This window comes from Corythoichthys intestinalis, chromosome 1 (assembly GCF_030265065.1).
Source record: "Corythoichthys intestinalis isolate RoL2023-P3 chromosome 1, ASM3026506v1, whole genome shotgun sequence".
Classification (NCBI taxonomy): domain Eukaryota; kingdom Metazoa; phylum Chordata; class Actinopteri; order Syngnathiformes; family Syngnathidae; genus Corythoichthys; species Corythoichthys intestinalis.
The window spans coordinates 45,969,382-45,986,239 of NC_080395.1; the positions used below are offsets into that span (position 1 = coordinate 45,969,382).

Genomic DNA, 16,858 nt, shown 5'->3' on the forward strand with positions numbered 1-16,858 from the left:
AAAAAAAATCATTTGCAAGAGTAATAATTAAAATTTATGCATATTTATGTGCCATCATAAAACATTTGAAAACGTTTTTTGACTGCTTATCTACAATATAACCTTGTATGTTTGCTTTTAGGTCACAAGTATGGTAAGTATTGACTGTAATGCTCTATCTGCCTTTTTTGCTTTTTTTTTTTTTTTTTTTTATTAAAGAATTTTTTTTCATTTTTTATTTTTAAGCCTTGCTGAGCTGCTGCTAGTTTTGCACCTGATTCTGACATCCCAAAATATTGGTCCTCTTTGTGCCGTGTTGTACCTGGACTAACCTGCGTTGTATTGTCAGCATGTGTCTGCAATATTTCTCCAGCTCGGCTGTATGCGCTCCCGCAATAAGAGTGCTGCATTTAAAGCTTCAATGAAACTAACGTGCTGAATGCACATTAACATCAAACCAAGTCTGGAAGCACTACTTGAAGCTGTCATTGTGATTTGGTGTTTTAATATGCACATCTACACGGCATTTTAATTACATCTAGTCGATGAATAAAGCGATTCTTGTCTGAGAAGAATCTGCGTCCTTCAGATTTACTCAACGAAATTGTTTACAGGGCTTCGAGGTTTTTTTTTTTTTTTTTTAACATGCAGGTTGTTGTAGCCTTGATACAAGTGCTGCTGCTACTTGGATGTTTTTTTTAGTTAACAAGCAAACTTTTGCCTAAGTGCATACCACCACTAGTTATTGTGAATTGGAATTCATGTGTTCATTGTTTGACGAATTCCATAAAATAAAAAAAAAAACGCTCACACTTCAAAAGCCGTGCTTTTTCATTTTCTTTTTTAACCTGCTTGCGTCATTTGAGAGGTCAGTAGTGCTTTCAGTGTGTTTACTGGGTTGTGGTTGTTGCTACCTATTCCCCCTCCCCTGCTTTTTTTATGTGAGCACTAAGCCTTTTGTGTGTGATATTAAAGGACCAGGCCGTGAAGGACAAAGCCCTCCAGAGCATGGCCTCCATGTCGTCAGCACAGATCGTCTCCGCCACGGCTATTCACAACAAGCTGGGCCTGCCCGGCATCCCGCATCCAGCGTTCCCCGGAGCAGGGGTGAGGGCCTCACACCCAGACACCCCAGCTATTGATCAGTCCTGTTCAGCTTCACGCAGGGCGGCCACGGGGCCCGCGCCGGGGCCAAATCACATTACACACCAGGCTTTGCTCAACCGCCCCAATCAGATAAGCACATGATCAGAAGGAGTGTTAGTGGAGATAAATTCTTTCCCAGAACACAGAGCCATTTTCATCTTGCCACAAAAGCGCCTCACAATTGGCTTTTCTTTGTTGTTTGTTGTCCATTAATATCTAATTCATCATTATATCTAATTCTTTAGATATGGCAAGGAATGATATCGACGAGTCAGCCAGGATCCTCACAAGAGTAAGTGCATACTTAAATCTCTGCAAACAAGAGTTGGGATCATTCAGGTTCACATATGTACAAAATTAAAGGTATGCTTCTGTTTAAGAGATGAAAACACACCGTTTTTGACACGATGAGTGACAAAAACACAGTGTTTACGCCTTTATTGGTTACTCGTTTTAATATGATGATATTTTCAATAATCAATGATAAAGTGTTATTGGACCCCATAACCAATAATAAAGTTATAATTTGATTTATTAACTTGATATTAATTCATGATTTTTTTTAATTTAAAAAATATTAAAAGAATAATAATTTAGCATTGAAAATAATAATTGATAATGAAAAGAATAATATGACAACAATCATTAATAATACTAAAGTTGTTGTTTTTTTAATTTTCAAATAATAGTCACTTGCTCTGAAAAGGGTTAAGATGGGAATAGGCTTGTGCCGGTTACTTGTTTCAAGGTATACTGTGGTATGAAAATGTCAAGGTTTCAAAACCGCAAAAATGTTCCGTCATGCCGTCCCTACTGTATTAGCTATTGTTTATGTCCTAAAAATGCAGGGCTCAACCCTCCCCCTCAAGTTGTTGCTCAGTGTCAGTGAGTCAGCTGTGCTGCACGTTGGCTGAAGGACATAAAAAACCTGAACCCCACCCCACCACCCCACCCCCCATCGAAAAAAAACAAGTCGCTGGTATGGGAATACTTCGGGTAAAGGAAAGTTACAGACAGCCGCGGCTTAGGTGGGCCAACCGACATTTAAAACATGTTTGCGGGGGGGTGGCGTGTGTAGTGTGTCTCGCATTGGTAAAACATACTGTAACGTAAGCTTGTTAACGAGACCGATAACATGGCTAATTAGCATGCCAATTTAATTTTACTTTGAATATTTCATTTATTATTTTTTGTTATTTTTTAAAATTATTATTATTGTTATTTATTGAATTTAACATTATACTTCCAATTTGCTAATATCAGTGTTTTTAATAACGGCGTCAGAGTATAATGGTGTTACTAATGCCGTTATTTTTTTCAGTAGTGAGTAATCTAATTAATTACTTTTCTCATCTTGGCAACGCCGTTACTGTTACTGAGGATGTAAAGGTGTGCGTTACTATGCGTTACTACTTTGGTTGAATGATGCGAGAAAAGTCTGAGAGACACGGACTCACGAAGAAGACAGAGCAGAGCAGGAGTGGGGAGGCCGTTGCAAATGCTATGCTAGGTGGCTCCCATAATAATAATAAGTGACTGTTGCCGATAGCCTATAAACTACGCCCACATGATGCTACGGTAGATATCACATGTATATAGAACTAGATGGGAAATTATAGACTCGCTGGCGTTAGTAAACAGCTGCCATCTTAAAGCAGTGGACTTCTCAGGAAGGCTGTATTGTAGAGAACCTTCCTAGCGATGGGAAACATACACAGACACTGGTACCTCTACATACGTAGTTAATTCAATTACGAATTAATGAATTAACAAATACGAATTAACTTCGTATGTAGAGGTACCACTGTGTATGTGTGTATATATATATATAATATATGTATCTACAGTAGGGCAAAAAAGTATTTAGTCAACCACTAATTGTGCAAGTTCTCCCACTTGAAAATATTACAGAGGCCTGTAATTGTCAACATGGTTAAACCTCAACCATGAGAGACAGAATGTGGGAAAAAAAAAAAACAGAAAATCACATTGATTTTTAAATAATTTATTTGCAAATCATGGTGGGAAATAAGTATTTGGTCAATACCAAAAGTTCATCTCAATACTTTGTTATGTACCCTTTGTTGGCAATAACGGTGGCCAAACGTTTTCTGTAACTCTTCACAAGCTTTTCACACACTGTTGCTGATATTTTGGCCCATTCCTCCATGCAGATCTCCTCTAGAGCAGTGATGTTTTGGGGCTGTAGTTTGGCAACACGGACTTTCAACTCCCTCCGCAGATTTTCTATGGGTTTGAGACCTGTAGACTGGCTAGGCTACTCCAGGACCTTGAAATGCTTCTTTCGAAGCCACTCCTTTGTTGCCCTGGCTGTGTTTTTGGGATCATTGTCATGCTGAAAGACCCAGCCACGTCTCATCTTCAATGCCCTTGCTGATGGAAGGAGATTTTCACTCAAAATCTCTCGATACATGGCCCCATTCATTATTTCCTTTACACAGATCAGTCGTCCTGGTCCCTTTGCAGAAAAACAGCCCCAAAGCATGATGTTTCCACCCCCATGCTTCACAGTGGGTATGGTGCAATTCAGTATTCTTTTTCCTCCAAACAAGAGAACCTGTGTTTCTACCAAAAAGTTCTATTTTGGTTTCATCTGACCATAACACATTTTCCGAGTCCTCTTCTGGATCATCCAAATGCTCTCTAGCGAACCGCAGACGGGCCTGGACGTGTACATTCTTCAGCAGGGGGACACGTCTGGCAGTGCAGGATTTGAGTCCCTGGCGGCGCATTGTGTTACTGATAGTAGCCTTTGTTACTGTGGTCCCAGCTCTCTGTAGGTCATTCGCTAGGTCCCCCCCGTGTGGTTCTGGGATTTTTGCTCCCCGTTCTTGTTATCATTGTGACGCCATGGGATGAGGAGGGAGTTGAAAGTCCGTGTTGCCCAACGACAGCCCCAAAACATCACTGCTGTAGAGGGGATCTGCATGGAGGAATGGGCCAAAATACCAGCAACAGATTGTGAAAAGCTTGTGAAGAGTTACAGAAAACGTTTGGCCTCCGTTATTGCCAACAAAGTGTACATAACAAAGTATTCAGATGAACTTTTTGTATAGACCAAATACTTATTTTCCACCATGATTTGCAAATAAATTCTTTAAAAATCAAACAATGTGATTTTCTTTTTTTTTTCCACATTCTGTCTCTCATGGTTGAGGTTTACCCATATTGACAATTACAGGCCTCTTTAATATTTTCAAGTGGGAGAACTTGCACAATTAGTGGTTGACTGAATAATTATTTGCCCCACTGTATATACTAGTTTATATCTTAGGTGATTATTGCTTTCTTTTTGTTCCTGAATTGTGTGTCGTCATCTGTTCGTGAAGAGAACCTGTAAAAAGAAAAAAGAAAAAGTTTTTATTTTCCTTCCGGCGAAATATAACTAAAAATGTTTTGGGTTGGATCCGAAATGTTTACTTCCCTCCAAAATAACATTAACGAAATCAGAAGTTGTGTTGGCGCAAGTAAGTATCTAAGTAGCATGCACTTCTCTTGCTACTGTAGGAAACTGTCTGGGGAACGAGGGTGTATTTGCTCGCCACAGTTATTCACACTTACATTGGAATCGCACGAATGACATGCTCTCACGAGAGAGTCTTGGCTGTATATGGTACTGCGGAGATGACAAGTTTCGCGTGACATTCACCCCCCACGAGTACGTCTTCCTTCTTGCCCTCTTTAAACGGCTAACTAAAAAAATTAGCAACCCCGATGCATCTCAAATTTCGAAACTAACTCATCATCTTCCAAACAAATAAGTTGTGAGACCATGGAGTGAAAACATGGATAATGAAATTATTGGAGTTTGTCAGTGCACGTTTCACTGAAGTCTATTCGGCGCATGTGTATTTCGTACCAACTTCAATTGATCTACGTTTTAAAGAGCATTGCTTGGATTTGGGAATAAAGAAGCAGCACGATAAGGAGCATTACTTGGATGTGGGAATAGATAAGCAGCCTTACTATTGAGACACTGTTGCTACTTGGATGAGCGGAGGATCAGACGTAAGCGTGAGGATTCGGAGAACCTACTTTTCATTTTAAAAACAACAACAAAAACCCTGGCCCACTTTACCTCAATAATCAAAATTGGATTTTTGGCAAGTCATATACATGTATATAATTTAATAAATAGTGATTCTAGTTTAAGATTTGTTTTTGTATTTAACCCCATTGTTGAAATACAGCACAAAATAAATATTTTTGTAATATAGCCATTAAGAATTCATATTTTTAAAAATCACAGTACAATAAAAAAAAAAATTACATGAGAATAAACATCTGAATAATTGGCTTGACTGTTTTTTTTTTTTTATGTAAACATAAAAATAAATATTAAAAATTGTTTCTGATTTTTGGCCTTTTTATTATATTCAATTTTCAGGTTTGGTCAACAATTAAAACATTTCTGTTCATTCCTGATATTGTTATATGCATCTTTTATAAGCTTATTCACTGCCACTAAATGAACGTCCAATCCATTTTAACTAGGAGGAACTGTCAGCAAATAATCAGCCCCTTCTAGTTCAAATTCCCTAGCATTTAACATTGTGTTATGGGCATTTTTACATTAATTTGCAGTTTTTCCCCCTTTCTTGCAGCATCAAACCCTTCACCCAGCAAGCCTATCCCATCCAGCCAGCAGTCACAACCGCAATTACAAGTGAGGCTCTCTCGCACAAGGCACCTGCATGAATATTATGGTCACTACAGTGGAACACCATGTCAAGCTCATCCTGATGTCCCACATTTTCAAAGAATGAAGTGAATAATAATCAATTTTGACACCTCTCATTATTCTCTTGTCCCCCGTAGGCTACGAGCCCACCGCTGCTGCTCCGACAGCACCAGCTTGGCAGGGCCGCTCTATCGGCACAACCAAACTGAGACTAGTGGAGTTCTCTGCCTTTCTGGAGCAACAGAGAGACCCAGATTCGGTATAAAGAACGTTGCAAATGAAATCTCACCATTTTCTTCTCCTTCTTTCTTATTATGCTATTTGTTTCTTTATGAATACACTGGAAGTCAGCCGGTCACCAGAAAAAGTGGAGAGAACTACTGTAGAAACATCCATGAAAAGAATTCTTCTTTTTTTTCCTTTTTCTTTTCAAGCAGCTGTCCTCCAAAACATTTTATATGTCACATGCACTTCATGAATTAATCTTTTTATTCAAAAGAAGGAAATGTTTGCATGTTGTTTGGTGTTCTGTATTTGCTATCACATGCAAGCGGTCATGAGTTTTGCCCTTCAAGGTAACAGAATGGAAACGGGACCACGTCATTTACTGACGAATGGACATAACAAGGATACTTTAGGAAATGTAAATGTGGCTCCATGATTTATTGCCGCACATTTTTATCCATTTATTTCTTTATTTATTTATTTTAAACACAGGACTTGCTTGTCCTTTTGAGGATTTTAGTGGTACTTTCTCTTAGCTGGATTTGCTACACGTTGTTGTAATCAATTTCTTACAGTTTTTACTTTCACAGTTGCGCTTTATTTACCTTAAATTTACTTGTTCTAATTTTAAAATCCCTTCAACTCATTGGCTGCCATTGACGGCGATATACAGTATATGTATATATATGTGATATATATCCATTGTGACTGTATCACGGTCTCACAAATAAAGCTTCCATTGAAAATGTTTTATTTTTTAACATTATATGGAAAACCTTGATCCAGTAAAAACAAAAAAGAAACATTATTCGAAACTAAGACAAAAATAATTAACTCTTTCATGTACGAATTATGATTTGTTTTTTTTTTTTTCAACGGTGACAGAGCACGCATTGAACTCAATGGCCGCCATTGACGGTACTAGACGTCCAATCCTTTTGGGATTCGTTCATTCACCCCTCCCAGTCAAAATGGATTGGACGTCCAGTGCCGTCAATGGAAATAAAACAAGAGCGTTCACAGCCAGTTTCCAGTTTTAAATCAATTGGATGTCGATTGCCATCAATGGCATAATCACTTGCTTGACTGTAAACTAAATAGACCCTTTTTGAAAAGCAGTTTGTTCACTGCAATTTGTGATTATGATGCATCTTTTATTTGTCCTTTCAGTACAACAAGCACCTCTTTGTGCATATCGGACAGACCAATCATTCCTACAGCGACGCCCTGCTGGAGTCTGTGGACATTCGTCAGATTTATGACAAATTTCCGGAAAAGAAGGGAGGACTGAAGGAGCTGTATGGAAAGGGCCCTCAAAATTCCTTCTTCCTAATAAAGTTCTGGGTGAGCAAGTTTCCTGTAATTCCAGCATTTCCATTAAAGTTTTGTTTTTGTGGATACAAATTCTCCAAATGAAAATATAGTAAAATAAAAAGGTTTCATCCAGTACGTATCAGTAGCCTACTTAGAGCTTATTGTGCGTTGATTGTTTACAGAACGCGTTAGGCTATATTTGGATGGGCATAGCAGGAGAGCTTTTGATCAAAGCTCTCGCTAATTCAGTCTAATATCTACAAACAATGCCGTGACCTGGTTGCGCCGCATAATGGCTCTTCCAACATTGCGCGTATTCCCTCCCCGATGCAAAATGCTAACTAGCGGCGGCCAACAAAGTGGAGACCATGTACTTGGAAGCAAGTCCCATCAAATTCCTTTTGAAGTGACCGGCCAATCTAAATTTCAAATGAAAGGCAGGATCTGCACAATAATGAATGTATAACTGCTCTGCTTAATGAAGGAGGAGAATGTCGGAGGTGGACGTCTCCGCTTTTTGTGGCCATAATTAATGTGCGGGGCGGGGAGGTGGGTGCCCCTCTCGGAACAAGGCAGAAAATCTTACAAATCGCTCTTTAAATGTTGCTTGCTCCTCTTCTGTCGTTATCAATAGATTCACATTGGATCCTCATGATTCTGGATAGTTTCAATATAACCTTACACAAATTGCCTTTGGTTTCATCATCAGATTCCCAATTTTTAAAAAGTAACATTTGCACACATACCAATACAATGATAACTCTTTCAAATCGTTATCTGCCCTTGAAAGCGGTGGACGGCCAATGCATTTTAACTGGACTCACAGTCAAAATAGATAAGGCGTTTTTCATACATACTATGTTTGCAGAAATATTTCATAAAACTACCGTATTTTTCGGACTATTAGTTACAGTGTTTTTTTCATAGTTTGGCTGGAGGTGCGACTTATACTCCGGAGCGACTTATGTGTGAAATTATTAACACATTATTATATCATTTCACATGTTATTTTGGTGTTTTGGAGTGACACTGATGGTTTGGTAAACTTGTTAGTATGTTCTTTATGCTATAGTTATCTGAATAACTTTTAATAGCTATGTTACGTTAATATACCGGCCACGTTTGCATTTCGTTGTTCATGCATCATGTAAAATTATCATACTGTACACTTATTCAGCATGTTGTTCTCTATTGTATTTTCATTTTAAATTGCCATTCAAGATGACATATCTGTTAAATGTGTTGGATTTTATCAAGTAAATTTCCCCCCAAAATGCGACTAATAGTCAGGTGCGATGGCGGGAAACACTCAGGTGACTTGAAGTTCCGCTCTGAGACCCCCAATTTGGCCAACTTTCAAAATTGTTCGATATGCATGTGTGATACATCATTGGAAAGCTTAAAATCTCAATTTTCTGGGGGAAGAAAAATTTTGAACAGGTGGGCATTTTAAAAAAACATTTTTTTTAAAGAGCAAAACCCTAACTGGATGCGAGAGCACGCGAGAGCAGAATTACAGACGCGATGACTTTAACGAGATATTTTCGCGTACTTACCTTGTTTCAATCCAAAAACTCCATGTAACATGTATTACCGGGTGTCAAGACGCAGCTGTGAATGGCCACAGCTTGATTTTTGGGGGATTTTATGGGTGAAACATGGTAATATAACAAGGGTCGCGATGCAGAAATCGCAGACATCAAGGAGTGGTTGTGATTTTCTTTTTCATATATTTACCTTTTTAAATGTTTTTTTTTTTTTTCAATTTTTCTTTGTTTGGATGGATTATTTATCATCTAACATATCGGAAAAAATGTGACAGAAACAAACAAACAAAAAATACAATTAAGAGATAGCTATGAGGTAAATATCTGTAAATTTTTTACAGACACCATTTTTTTCATTGTGACGTAATTTGTTTAAAAGTTTAAAATATGCGAGTGAATAATTTTTTAAAGTCTTTTTTTTTCAAACGAAATATGAGACATCATTTAATGATTCTAAGCTAAAAACAACAGACATTTCGAATAATAGATATAATTAATTACCTTTGTTTTATGGCAGGGTTGAAACAAAAGCGGTTGCGCGACGTCTGTAAACGGGGGTTTTCAGGGTAAAACGTACAAATTAAAAATAGTTCGGGGGCTTAATGCACCATGAATCTGCTATGGCAGCATATAGACATATTGTTCTATCAAACACAACAGTTGTATCGGCTTAAAATACAGCAGTTTATTTTAAAGAGGAGTGCAAGAGCAGAAACTGCTTTTTCAGTCTTGTCTGTGTTTTCTGCCATATGTTTTTTTTCTTCTTCGTTGGGCATTTTATGGCTGGTGCGACTTATACTCAGGTGTGATTTTGTAATCCGAAAAATACAGTAGTCAATTTGATCATGTTATTCTATTTTCAGAGTAACATTAAACATTTCCTTGTCCCTAAAATTGTTATCCACACTGTCATTTGTTGCATTACTTCCCTTTTAAAATCACTTAATTTCCAGTGACATCACAAGCGGCATTGTAACTTTCCTCAATGCAGAAGGTAACAGTGAATACTAGCAGAATACATAATCTGTCATATATTACACCGTCAATCTTAGCATATCCACTTTGTCATCACTTACATCATTTGGCAAGATTTACATTTTAAAACGAGATACATTTAGCTTGTAAACAGAGTCACATTTCCAAAGTGAAGGCTCTTTCAAAGCTAACTTTAGCAAGAAATGGCCACACAGAGCCATGTCGAAAGAGAGTTGCGACTCTCCCATAGGGATCCATTATACGATTTTACTTCCGGGTAATGGAGCCTCAAATAGTTCCAGAAATCGCTTCGACGAAGGCGAAACCAAATGAGATAATCAAACAAGTACAGTGGTACCTATACATACGAAGTTAAGTCGTTCCAGGACCTATTTTGTGAGTCGAAATGGTCGTATGTCGAGCAGGATTTTCCCATAAGAATACATTATAATTCCATTAATTCGTTCCACATCAATCACTAAGAGCAAAACAAATAAATTATAAATAAAAATAGGAATACCAATATAATAATGGTAATAATAATAATACCTGTAATAATGTAACATCAGGTTCTTATGTGACAAATATGTTTTCCGTAGTGTACCTGAACGCATCGCGTGGCTGACTTGACAGAGTGAGATAGGACTTTTTGCTTTCACTTTTAATATTCAGCTGCGCCGGACAGTAGGTGTGTTATGTTGCACAAGTTGATGGAATAAATCATTAGAAACCTGACGAAGCTGGCGTTTTTTGTTGTTGTTGTTGTTGTTTTTTTTTTGGTATTGTTACCACAAGAAACTTACCGTATAAAGACTGGCGAACAGAGCTCGGAGGAGGACCGTCGCGAGTAGCCATTCTACGGCCGTATTGTCGAGCCAGTTGATGGATGCACACACCACGCTCATATTTTTCTATCATTTCCATCTTTCAATGGTAAGCATCACCTTTTTCCTTTTTTCACCACCTGCACTAACGTTCTTGGAACCCATGTTGATTTCTTTCACAAGAAAATCCGCCGGGCGTCCCTCTTACGGGAAAACAAAAAAAAACTGCTGCACTGTCATAAATTGTCGTATTTCAAGCATGTCATCGGATGTAGAAACAAATGGCAAGTCAAATTTTACGTCCAATGTCAAAAAGATCGTGTTTCGAAGCAATCATACAGTATGTCAAGGTACCACTGTACTTAGATAAGTGATTTTATCAATTTTTACCATAACTGTCGCAATTACCGCTGTCAGTTCCATCAAAACCATTACAGTGCTGCTTGTGCTTGGAACTACGTGAACCACGTGACCACCCGCGGCGAGATCAGAGAGTGTAGCCACTCTTTCTACATGGCTCTGTGTCCACCCTACTGACATATGTGCACATGTACTCCCATGTTGCTCTGCTTTTCAGGCCGACCTAAACTGCAACATCCAGGACGAGAACGGCTCTTTCTACGGCGTCACCAGTCAGTATGAGAGCTCGGAGAACATGACCATCACATGCTCCACTAAAGTATGCTCCTTCGGCAAGCAGGTGGTTGAAAAAGTCGAGGTAAGAAGCTTCTGCATTACACCTCTAAAGCGCCAAGTGTTTACTTCTTGTATTTGCCACATTTGTCCTTTTCTTTCAGACTGAATACGCGCGGTTTGAAAATGGGCGTTTCGTCTACAGGATAAGCAGGTCTCCCATGTGTGAATACATGATCAACTTCATCCATAAGCTAAAACACCTGCCTGAGAAGTACATGATGAACAGCGTGCTTGAGAACTTCACTATCTTATTGGTGAGTGATGACTATTGCTCATACATTCTTCTCATTCCAAACAAGGTGAAGAGTGTCAGGAATCCCCAATAAAACCAAATCCAGTGTTTCCCAACTTTTATTTCAATTTCCAATTGAATATCTCCAAACAAAAATGTCACCAAAAAACCTCATGTTAAAATAATTTAGCTGAACACATTTTTGTGCTGTTGTGTTAACAGCAAAAAGAGGAGCGCATATAGCCTTCTGCTATTTGGGGAAAGAACTTTTTATTGTTCCATCAGTCATTGTACATCATTGGCAGCGATAGATAGACAAAGATACATTTGTAGCAAATAAATTATCATTTCTAGACCAATTAGGTGAAACTAGGTCATTTTCCAGTACAGTGGTTGAGAATGACTGATGATTCTAGAAATCACACAAGGCAACCTCTGGCTGAATGTTTGTGTGTTTACAAGTAAATACCTTGTAATTGGGAAATGCTTTTAAAAACTACTATACGGGTCACAAACAAATAATGTGAAATTTAAACTACTAAGAAATTGATTATAGGAAAGTACAGAAAATCTCAAAGCATTAAAACAGGGGTCAGCAACCTGCGGCTCTTTAATGCTGCCCCAGTGGCTCCCTGGAGCGTTTTCAACAATTGTTTGAAAATGGCAAAAGATGGAGAAAGGGAAATATATAGTGCTGCAACGATTAATCGATTAACTCGAGTATTCAATGAGAAAAAAATATTCGAATTAAATTTTGCTGCTTCGAGTATTTGTTTAATTAAAGTGGCATTCTAATGGTTTGTTTTGAAAGTGCTTGCATTTAGTTTTACTGATTTAGGTGGATACACTGCCCTCTAGTCTGCCTCATGTCATGTGACTGAATCCAGCTGCTCCTTGTTAAGATCAACATAAGCCAAGTTTTTGTTTAGGCTTATGCTTTTTTTATGCATTTGTAAAGTAGTTTATGGGTATATTTAGCTGTTTTTTTTTTGTGGGAATATATGTCTGAGCTATTGCTTAAGAGCATTGTAAACAAAGAAAAAAAAAAACATTAGCGTTTTATAGCATTTAAGATAGCGGCCTTTTGCTATGTAAGTTAGCTAAATGCTCTTTTGTTGTACATACAGTGGGGAAAATAAGTATTTACTCAACCACTAATTATGCAAGTTCTCCCACTTGAAAATATTAGAGAGGCCTGTAATTAATAAATATTAATAAACCTCGACAATGAGAGACAGAATGTGGAAAAAAAAAAACAGAAAATCACGTTTGATTTTTAAAGAATGTATTTGTAAGTCATGGTGGAAAATAAGTATTTGGTCAAATTAAACGATTCCTCGAGGTGAATAAAATTACTCGGATCAGTTTTTAAACTCGAGTTACTCGAGAAGCTCGAGTATTCGTTTCAGCTCTAATCTCAATACTTTGTTATGTACCCTTTGTTGGCAATAACGGAGGCCAAACAATTTCTGTAACTCTTCACAAGCTTTTCACACACTGTTGCTGGTATTTTGGCCCATTCCTCTATGCAGATCACCTCTAGAGCAGTGATGTTTTGGGGCTGTCGTTGGGCAACACGGACTTTCAACTCCCTCCACAGATTTTCTAATGGGTTGAGATCCAAAGCCACTCCTGTGTTGCCCTGGCTGTGTGTTTGGGATCATTGTCATGCTGAAAGACCCATCCACGTCTCATCTTCAATGCCCTTGCTGATGGGAGGAGATTTTTACTCTCTCGATACATGGCCCCATTCATTCTTTCCTTTACACAGATCAATCGTCCTGGTCCCTTTGCAGAAAAACAGCCCAAAAGCATGTTTCCACCCCCATGCTTCACAGTGGGTATGGTGTTCTTCGGATGCAATTCAGTATTCTTTCTCCTACAGACATGAGAACCTGTTTTTCTACCAAAAAGTTCTATATTGGTTTCATATGACCATAACACATTCTCCCAGTCCTCTTCTGGATCATCCAAATGCTCTCTAGCGAACCGCAGACGGGCCTGGACATGTACTGGCTTCAGCAGGGGGACACGTCTGGCAGTGCAGGATTTAAGTCCCTGGTGGCACACTGTGTTAATGATAGTAGCCTTTGTTACTGTGGTCCCAGCTCTCTGGAGGTCATTCACTGGGTCCCCCCGTGTGGTTTTGGGATTTTTGCTCACCGTTCTTGTTATCATTTTGACGCCATGGGGTGAGATCTTGCATGGAGCCCCAGATCAAGGGAGATTATCAGTGGTTTTGTATGTCTTCCATTTTCTAATAATTGCTCCCACAGTTGATTTCTTCACACCAAGCGTTTTACCTATTGCAGATTCAGTTTTCCCAGCCTGGTGCAGGTCTACACTCTTGTCTCTGGTGTCCTTCGACAGCTCTTTGGTCTTGGCCATAGTGGAGTTTGGAGTGTGACTGACTGAGATTGTGGACAGGTGTCTTTTATACCGATAATACAGGTAACGAGTGGAGCCTCGTTATACCTTGTTAGAAGAAGTTAGACCTCTTTGATAGCCAGAAATCTTGCTTGTTTGTAGGTGACCAAATACTTATTTTCCACTCTAATTTGGAAATAAATTATTTAAAATTCAAACAATGTGATTTTCTGTTTTTTTCCCCACATTCTGTCTCTCATGGTTGAGGTTTACCCATGTTGACAATTACAGGCCTCTCTAATCTTTTCAAGTAGGAGAACTTGCACAATTGGTGGTTGACTTGATACTTATTTGCCCCACTGTAGATCCTCATTTTTTTTATTTTTTTTTATACCATTTGAGGCTCAGCTCAGGTATTTTAATTTTTTCTGTTCCTTATCCGATTACTCGATTATTCGAACTAACTAGTTCATCGATTAATCGACTAGTAAAATAATCGACAGCTGCAGCCCTAGAAATATATTTTTAGTGTAATATGGTTTCTGTAGGAGGACAAACATGACACAAACTTTCTTCTAATTGGTTAAAATTGTAATGAAGTTAAACTGCAAGGAAAATACATATTTACTGTTTTTTCTGCGCTATAAGTTCCATCGGAGTATAAGGCGCACCTTCATTTAACGGCCTATTTTAAAACCGTTTTCATGTATAGGGTGCACTGCATTAAAAGGCGCAGTAGTAGTACTTGTGGTTGGCGTTGCGTTATGCATCCTCAAGATGGAGCTGAGCTAAATGGATTGTCATGCCATGATTAACCAATATTGATTCTTATATTTATAAGGCACATTGGATTGATTATAAGGGGCACTGTCATCTTTTGAGAAAACTGAAGGCTTTCAGGTGCGCCTTATAGTGTGGAAATTCTGGCATGAAGGCTTATTATGTATTTGTATCTAACTTAGTCATTTTGATTCTAGGCTAATATAGCTAATATAGATACATACAGAATGTGCTGCCTTCATTATAAGGTTTTCAGGTTTTTGTGGCTCCAGACATATTTGTTTTATGGTTTTTTTTTTTTTTTGCTCCAAAATGGCTCTTTTGACATTGCATTAACCCAGCATTAAAACCTCTAGGGAAAATGGTCTTCACTACATTTGTTCTGAAAGACTTGTCAAAATTCGAGAAATCTTAGTTAAGCAAAATTCTGTTTTCTTTACTCTTTATCATTTCAAATTATTGCCCTTTTTCCACCTCTCAAGGGAGAACATATAAATTAAAAAGATACATGAACAACTTGGATGTCTACACTGTACCATGGTAAAAAAAATTGGCAGAACTTGAAAGTTCACCCACTAATCAGTGTTGTTAATGATAATGGCGTTAGAGTATAACGGTGTTACTAACGGCGTTATTTTTGTCAGTGGTGAGTAATCAGATTAATTACTTTTCCCATCTTTGCAACGCCGTTAACGTTACTAAGGATGTGAAAATTTGCGTTACTACAATTTGAGTGAATGACACGGGAGACATGGAGAGAGCAGAGCAGAAGGAGGACAGAGAGAGAAGGGGGTGCTAGGCTGCTCGGAGCGTTAGCATAACATTCGCTTTCTCGCAACTTTTTATTTTTTTACACAACGTTTGTGGCATTCAGGTGGGTACAATTAATTGAAAATGATGGTCTCTTTTGCTGTTGACTATGCATTATCATCACCAAGTGGGTGTTGTCCTTGTAGATGCTACAATATGATAATAATATATATATATGATTTTTTTTAAATTACCAAAAATAGTCACTTGCCCTAAACTTTTCTTGAATGACGTATCCATAAACCTTATGTGATTTAAAAAAAAAAAAAAAAAAAAAAAAAAAAAAAAAATTAAAACAACTAGAACAAAGATAGAAGGGATTCAGAGGCTCACCTGCATATTGGAAAAAAATATGTCAATACTGTATATATTAGGGGTGTGACGATACACACAAGTCACGGTTCTGTACATACCTCTGTACGGGGGGGTCATGGTTCAGTGCGGGTTCAGTACAAGAAGAAAAACAAAAGGCATTTTTCTTATATTATTTGAATGTTAAAGTTTGTACACCATTACACTCTTATATAGGTGAAATTTTTAAAAATGTAAAAAGTGTGACCTATATTTGTTTTGGAATGAAAAAGACAGTTCAGTTCAATTCAATCAGTTAATACAAACATATTTGATGTGAAAGACGTTATAGAATGGATCATGTAATATCGTGTAGAACATAAAAAGTAACGTCAGTTACTTTGTCGAGAAACTAATTACGCTTACATTGAGGTAACCGAGTTAATAACTCAATTACTTTGTGGTACAAGTCATTTGTAACTGTAATTAATTACTTTTTAAAAGTAAGATAAACAACAATGCCACTAATTCACTTGAATTGTCATGTTTTGATGGATAACCTTTAAAAACAAACAAACAAACAAAAAAATAGAGTTAAAACTCAACGTTTTAAGTCAACTGAACTTCCGTTAAGTAGTTTGTACTTAATCATATAAATAAATAGGGATTTCAATTTAATTAAATCTATTGTATATTAAGTTGTTCCAAACAGGAGTTGAACCTGGGCCCGCACAATCGCAGCAGAAAGTGCAGGTTAACTCAGAAATTTAAGTAGAGCCCACAAGTTTGATAATGCAAGTTAATCCATCCATCTATCCATCCTTCCATCCATCCATCCATCCATCCATCCATCCATCCATCCATCCATCCTCCACAGCTTATCCTTGTCAAGATCGCCTTTAATAAAGTTATTAAGTTAATTGAACCCATTAAATCAAATTTACAATATTAACTGGATTAAATGCATTAG

The 16,858-nt window shown here is 37.8% G+C and overlaps 1 protein-coding gene across 7 annotated transcripts in view; it reads left to right on the plus strand.

Moving 5' to 3' along the window:
- The window catches only part of tead1b (TEA domain family member 1b), an 85,028-nt gene that overhangs the window by 57,737 nt on the left and 10,433 nt on the right, over positions 1 to 16,858 (plus strand). For 4 of the 7 annotated variants that reach the window (XM_057855854.1, XM_057856079.1, XM_057856243.1 and 1 more), the window contains 8 exons: positions 122 to 133; positions 955 to 1,086; positions 1,371 to 1,417; positions 5,751 to 5,812; positions 5,965 to 6,086; positions 7,223 to 7,396; positions 11,290 to 11,430; positions 11,510 to 11,662. In XM_057855854.1, coding sequence (XP_057711837.1) covers positions 122 to 133; positions 955 to 1,086; positions 1,371 to 1,417; positions 5,751 to 5,812; positions 5,965 to 6,086; positions 7,223 to 7,396; positions 11,290 to 11,430; positions 11,510 to 11,662 — 843 coding nt within the window. The remainder of the gene's footprint in view (positions 1 to 121; positions 134 to 954; positions 1,087 to 1,370; positions 1,418 to 5,750; positions 5,813 to 5,964; positions 6,087 to 7,222; positions 7,397 to 11,289; positions 11,431 to 11,509; positions 11,663 to 16,858) is intronic. The other 3 variants (XM_057856007.1, XM_057856159.1, XM_057856328.1) reach the window with 1 other exon arrangement.